General features: G+C 41.9%; 1 protein-coding gene and 1 long non-coding RNA gene across 3 annotated transcripts; one reads left to right on the top strand and one right to left on the bottom strand.

Annotated features, from left to right (window-relative positions):
* The first annotated feature begins 513 nt into the window (after nt 1-513).
* LOC118515136 lies at nt 514-2,026 on the top strand. 2 transcript variants are annotated; one of them, XR_004906960.1, is made up of 4 exons: nt 514-977; nt 1,062-1,154; nt 1,222-1,299; nt 1,386-2,026. It is a non-coding gene; the product is annotated as an uncharacterized LOC118515136 (long non-coding RNA). The 2 variants fall into 2 exon arrangements; XR_004906957.1 differs by having other exon boundaries at nt 1,222-2,026.
* Nucleotides 2,027-6,006: 3,980 nt separating this feature from the next.
* On the bottom strand, nt 6,007-7,052 carry LOC118515103. The gene is made up of 2 exons (XM_036061810.1): nt 6,921-7,052; nt 6,007-6,853 (listed from the first exon to the last, which is right to left on the bottom strand). Exons 1-2 carry the CDS (start codon nt 7,033-7,035, stop codon nt 6,483-6,485), a joined length of 486 nt encoding a protein of 161 aa, XP_035917703.1. The 5' UTR covers nt 7,036-7,052; the 3' UTR covers nt 6,007-6,482.

Genomic DNA, 7,052 nt, shown 5'->3' with positions numbered 1-7,052 from the left:
ATAATATATTTTGACTCACGCCAGTATCGCTATCACGAAGATCATGTTCCAGGTTCTGGTTTCGGCTGCTCGATGCTTCGGGTGGTCCTTTTGGGCTCTGCCTACTACGGGTCATAGGCTTCTTCGGAGAGAGATGTCTTCGAGTGCAGATCGAAAGTGGTCCTTCGTCGTTTGTGCAGGGTTGGTATTTTAAATCACCTCACATTGACTTCAGGTCCCTATTCGGGCACCAGTCAGCGAAACTATCACTTCGGACTGTAGAGAAGTTAAGAGAAACGAAAGCTTCCTTCCTCTAAGGCGGTTAGGTTGAGAGTGCCGTTCTTTTGTTTTATTCAGATTTAAATATAAGTTTCGTGTTCAAAAGGGATCGGGTGATGAAGAGAAAGGGCGTAGATAACGGTGATCGTCCGGATGACGATGCTATGTTGGTTTAGGGCTGATACCGTTGTAGGGATGCAGAATCAGGTTCGGACGCTCGATCGACCGGATGACGATGCTGTGTTGGTTTAGGGCTGATACCGTTGTAGGGATGCAGAATCAGGTACGGACGCTCGGTCGACCGGATGACGATGCTGTGTTGGTTTGGGACTGATACCGTTGAACAGTTTTGATAACTGTATCTATGATTCTGCGTTGTTCCGATAACTCACGCACAGCACAACTTGCTGCAATTCGCGCGACATGCCTCCAGAACGGAAAGTAGTGTAAAACATGTACAGCGTTTAACGTGTTAAATATTTATTTTCGCACAAAAGCAGGCTTAGTTTTAGTAAAGTTATCTCCTCATTTGTAATTTGATATGCATGTATTTATCAAAAATACAGTTGAAAATCATGACATTTTATTTCATTACATAAAACTTTGCAAAGGGTTCGAAATGGAAACGACAAATAAGAAGGACATGTGGTGTGAGGATACCTACGTAGAAGTTGGTACAATCCAAGTTCCAACCATCCAGTTTCCAAATAGTAAGTCAGGTAAAGTGTTTTTTTTTTATGTTCAAATAATATAAATTACCTCTCATTAAATAAATATAATATAAATTACATTTTCCTTTGCAGTTCCAAATCTCCAAATAATCAGAATAATAGGGGAACCACAGCTCAATTCCACGAACAATAATAATAACCTTGCAGTCAACATGCAACCATGTAGTAAGTTTCAAAGCGGTCAAAACGATTCGGTTCTTTTTAATTATATAGCATTATTTTTAACTTGCAGATTCTTCTTGTCATGCCAACACCGAGAAATGCGCGGATGAAGCAATCCAACCAGATGAAATTTGCGGCAATGAACAAAGTATGAGTTACTTTTTAAGTATTTTGTCTGTGTGATACGATGTGCGAATTTTAAAATATTCTCATTTTTATTATAATTGTCTTCAGAAGCAGAGATTGCGGAGCTTAGAGCCAAAGTGGAGTTAGTCACTGTAAGTTGTCTTAGGCAAAGTCTACTTTCTAGGAACGAATTTGAGCTAGCCAAACTTAATACAAAAGAAGGATTAGATACTTTTGAGCAATCGATTAGCACTGACCCATCGTTTAAAGAAAATGTAATTAGGTATTTGCAGAGGCAAATAACAGTCGCAGATGTAGACAGTCGATTACATGAAGCGCTTGATTTACTTTTTACTCGACTATTTTTTGCCACAATCAGTTGGACTGGAAAAAGTAAGCCGGGATCAACGAAGATAGAGTTCAAGAAGTGTGAAAGCATACTTCTTCTGTTAAAAGAAATTGGAAGTAATGCGAGAGTTTTAGCAACTCCCAAATACATTGCTGATTTTATTAAAATCCGTCTTAAGCACGCTCCGTTTCGAGCTAACCTTTCTCCTACCAAACACACTTCTCTTCATAAAAAAAGAAATTAATTCATTAATCATTAAGTACTTATCATGTAGACGACCACCGACATAAATCTATCTATCGATATCTCTGTGAAATATTATTATTAATATCGAGTTATTGTTTCTTTCTTAAATAATTTGCTATACATTAATTAAGATCTTATTTAGTTTCGTTGCATATATGGGTAAATAAATGTGATACTTCTCATGAAATGAACTGCATATTTATTATCTAAATTGAATTCAATACATATCTACTCTATTAATGTGTGTATTAAAGGAACAAACACTATTTCTTGCGCAGAGCTGGTTGAAACAGCTACTAACTTACACCGTATTTGATCAGTGTATGTTTCGAACGTAGTTTCTGACAAAGCATTGTTGAAGCTTTTGAATATAAACATTTCACTTGATTCAATTGGGTCATCGAACACTAACTCTTTCGAATTTAGTTTTGGTCCTCTGATACATATTTTGTTGTTACCTGTTTCTAAAACATGATTTGCTGAATGAAATTTAACGATACTATTGTCTTTTGTTAAAAACCAACAATTTCTTTGGTCATTTTGCAATACAAAATCTTCTCTTACAGTTACACTGATTGTTTCCTTTTTTCCACTTATTAATGGATAACAAGCATCTTTACTTTTAGGCATCTTAAATTCATCCAACTCTGCGAGTCTGTTAATGGCTTGTTCCAAGCTCTTCCATCCACTACGGAAAAGACGTTTCAAAAATTGAAGATGGTTTTCAAAAGGATATGTCGAAATTAGTGACAGTGACTCAAACCTGAGCATTTCATCATAAATATGTTGCAAATTATGAAAATTGATTGTCTTGTACTGTCTGCCATACACGCTATTCAAATTTTCAACAAAATTGTTTAGTAACTGACCTGCAACGTGCCATTTACTTTTATGAACTGTTGAAGAAAACAGTGTAATGGCACAAAACAGTAGCATGAAGTGTTTATACACCTCAACAGGCAGATGATCTTTAATGATGACAAATGACGCGTAATGCAAAAAAAATGCGCACTCGGATGCTTTCCAATGATTGAGGTATTTGAGATGGCGTTGTTTCCTATGTACTTCAAGAGGTTTTAGTGTTGTGATAGCAACAGATGTGCCATGCTATTTTCACCATTGCAAGGGCTGACAATAGCAACTGTCTTTTCTGACAGACTAGCAACTTCCAGTGGCCGGTGGATCGGTCCGGTGGCCGAGGCGACAGCGGCGCCGGTCTTCACACGGCAGGGCCAGGGTTCAAATCCCATCCAGACCGTCTCCCCGTACGAAAGGCTGACTACTTTTCTACGGGTAAAATTAAGTCACAGAAAGCCAGAAATGGCAGGCCGCGACCTCTCGAGGTTGTAGTGTCGCAGAAGAAGAAGAAGAAGCAACTTCCTATCACGCAGATACATCTTAGTATCCTTTGACTGGTTCCACAATTGTGATTAGTTTTGCCTGCATAAAGAACAGTTAAAAATTGGCGAGTGTAGTGAACCGATTTGTCAGTCTTGAGCGTGTTTTTTTGAGAAATCACAATGGCGGAATCGCACGTATCTGTTGAAAAGCTGAGTGACAAAAACTATGCGATATGGAAGTTCAAAATGAAACTTCTGTTGTCACGGGAAAAGGTGAAGGCAGTGGTCACCGAACCGAAGCCAGAGGTGCCGGATAACGCATGGCTTGCGAACGACGAGAAGGCGAGGGCACTGATTGGCCTGTCCTTGAGCGACAGTCAGCTCATCCATGTCATGCAGACAAATACATCTAAAGAGATGTGGGATGCGCTGAAAAGTTACCACGAGCGATCGTCCCTTTCGAGTAAAATTCATGTGATGCGAAAAATGTTTGCCACCAAGATGCCGGAAGGTGGAAACATAGATGAGCACATTAAAGAATTGTCGTCATTGAGGCTCCGACTGGTACCCAGTGCGGAAATGAAGGACCCTTCCTTTGTTGCATTGATGCTATCCAGCCTGCCTAGATCGTATGACGGTCTCATCGTCGCTTTGGAGTGTAGACCGGATACTGACCTTACTATGGATTTCGTCAAGGGAAAGCTGCTGGATGAAGGACATCGTCGTGCGGATGGTGCTGAAGAAGAAAAAGCGTTTTTTCTATCCGGAGGTGACAAAACCAAACTTGACAAGAAAAAGGGAAAACGATGTCACTACTGCAAGATGAATGGACATATCCGAAAAGATTGTCGAAAATTGGCGGCCGATAGGAAGAACAACGCGAGTGTCGTATCTAACCAAAAAGCGAGAGTTGCCGTCAATAGTGAAAACTTGTGTTTTTTCACTGATAAGACACGAGATAAAAGTTTGTGGTGCTTCGATTCAGGTGTGACTGCACACAAGACTAGCAATGTGTCCATTCTGGATGAGATTGATTAATCGAAAAGATCTACGATTACATTAGCGAATGGACAGTCTATCGATTCGGCTGGTGTGGGAAATACAAAAGTAGTTTCTGTAAACGAAGAAGGTACTCGAATGAACGTGTCACTTAGTAATGTGTACCATGTACCTTCGCCCGCTACCAATTTGCTGTCGGTAAGCAAAATAACTGATTTGGATTTTGAAGTTATTTTTGATCGCACTGGTTGCCGTGTAGTAAAGGGAGAAAAGGTGGTACTGGTTGGTGAACGTTCAGGTGGCCTGTATCATCTAAAGCAGTTTTCTGAGCAAGCGTTATCGACGGGCATAAAACACGGTGTTTCATGCGTGCATTTATGGCACCGTAGGTTCGGACATCGCGATCAAGATGCTCTGAGGAAAATAGTGCGCGACGAGCTCGGTCATGGACTAAAGGTGGATCACTGTGATGTGGAATCTGTGAGTGTACCTTGCTGCGAAGGAAAGATGAGTCGGGGCTCATTTCCGATGAAATCTACAAATCGAAGCACTGCTGTTGGAGACCTTGTACACACCGATCTGGGAGGTCCGATGGAGGTTGCGACACCTCGAGGCAATCGTTACTACATGCTGATGGTGGATGACTACAACCGCCATACGATGGTGTACCTGTTGCAGAATAAGTCGGACGCAGCGGAAAGGATTCGCGAATACTGCAGCTTGATGAAGAACCAGTTTGGATACTACCCCAAGACGATTAGATCGGATGGGGGTAGTGAGTATATGAGTAATTCATTAAAAAGGTTCTTTGTAGACAATGGCATCGTTCACGAGCAATCGGCTCCCTACTCACCGCAACAAAATGGAGTAAATCGCTATGCAGTGGAATCCGTTCGTTGTATGCTGTCAGACTCTGGAATGAACAAAAAGTACTGGGGCGAAGCAATCAGCACTTCGATATATTTGCAGAATCGCTTGCCATCATCATCGGTGAAGAGTACTCCTTTCGAATTATGGTATAAAAAGAAGCCGTCTTACGCACATCTCCGAGTCTTTGGATCGACAGCATACCTTCACATTCCACATCAGAAGAGGCGGAAACTTGACACGAAATGCGAGAAACTGGTATTCGTGGGTTACGCAGAGGGCCGCAAGGCGTATCGTTTCTTAAACCCGGTCACAGATCTCATCACAATAAGCAGAGATGCCAAGTTCGTAGAAATGTGTAGTGCTGAAGAGAATGAGATACAGGTACCAGTGAAATCTGATGAGAATGTGTACGTACCCCTTGTGTTACCATCAACTTCCGATGCGCAGGATGCACAGCTCCGAGTTCCGTCATCGCTATCAAGTGAAGATGCAGAGTCCGATCAATACGATAGTGCATCGGAAGGAGAAGTCTCATCTCCGAGTACACCTACAGACGAAACTATGCGACGTTCTCAACGATCTACAAAAGGAGTTGCTCCTGTGCGTTTGATTGAGGAGGCGTATGCAACCGGAAATACTCTTAAGGAGGAGTATGAACCAAGAACCTTGTATGAAGCCAACACCTGCCGAAACCAAGCGCAATGGAAAGCCGCAATGCTGGATGAACTAAAGTCTCACTCGGATAACAAAACGTGGGACTTAGTTGAACTACCAGCGGACCGAAAGGCGGTGGGTTGCAGATGGGAAACAAACTTGTGTGTCGCTGTCATCGATGGAAGCAGAGTACGTGGCTTTGAGCGAAGCGAGCCAAGAGCTGGTTTGGCTGCGAAGTTTGCTGGAGGAGATGGACAATCGTCAAGAGGAGCCCACACGAATGCTGGAAGACAACCAGAGTTGCATGAAGTTTGTGAGTTCTGAACGATCCAGTCGTCGCTCCAAACATATTGAGACTCGCGGGCATTTCATCAAGGACCTGTGTAATCGCGGAGTAATGATTTTGGAGTATTGTCCTACGGAGGATATGCCAGCCGACATTCTCACGAAACCTTTAGGAGCTACGAAGCAGCGAAAGTTTTCGGGAATGTTGGGACTGCAGTAAGGATATGGCACTATCCCTTGAGGAGGAGTGTTGTGATAGCAACAGATGTGCCATGCTATTTTCACCATTGCAAGGGCTGACAATAGCAACTGTCTTTTCTGACAGACTAGCAACTTCCCATCACGCGGATACATCTTAGTATCCTTTGACTGGTTCCCTTTCGAGTCAACTGTCAAAAGCGTGCGCTAATCGGTCTAGCTTAATAAAACTATTTTTCTGTTGTTCTGTTGAACTTATCCTTGTTATTTGTGCAAATTACTCTGCCCAACATTTAGTACTTTTTGAAAAGCCTCAGAAATCTGTTCGCATTGTTTTTCCGTCCATCGTTTTATGTCCAATGTACCGTCTCGCCATCCCAGAAGCAACCGCTTTGTTGCTCCTAAGTCAATAAGATGCATCCGATCTGCTACACATATATCTTCAATAATGTCGAAAAATAGAATGTGCAACAGAGGGGTGTACACTTTGCGGTGTCCGGGATAAGCGTCATTTCTGAATGCTTGGTCTGTTCGTTTTGGAGCATTTAAACCGACAAATGTAACTTTATGGCCCACATACTCTCCTTCAATAGTACATTTTAAACAGCTTCCGTAGCCGGTGTGGCTAGTAACACCTATAAAAAAATAAATTAAAAAAGGGCTTTATACGCTGTTACATGCAATAATTGAAAAATATTTTACCTTTCACAAACGACCTTGCCGGCTTGTCAGCAACTATGGCCAAAAGCTTAACGGCTACATTTTCACCGTGCATGTCTAAACCATTGGATATTAAATCATTCAATTCCTCAACCATTGGGCGGAGATATTGTT

Source organism: Anopheles stephensi, chromosome X (assembly GCF_013141755.1).
Source record: "Anopheles stephensi strain Indian chromosome X, UCI_ANSTEP_V1.0, whole genome shotgun sequence".
Lineage (NCBI taxonomy): Eukaryota > Metazoa > Arthropoda > Insecta > Diptera > Culicidae > Anopheles > Anopheles stephensi.
Note: the sequence above shows the minus strand (reverse complement) of the source record. Positions and strands in the feature narration are given on the sequence as shown.

What these genes read in the sequence shown, in the direction of transcription:
- LOC118515103 (XM_036061810.1), bottom strand. Translation starts at nt 7,035, where the DNA reads ATGGTTGAGGAATTGAATGATTTAATATCCAATGGTTTAGACATGCAC. An exon ending in GGCAAGGTCGTTTGTGAAAG is followed by an intron (nt 6,854 to 6,920) that starts GTAAAATATTTT and finishes ATTTTTTTATAG; the next exon opens with GTGTTACTAGCCACACCGGC.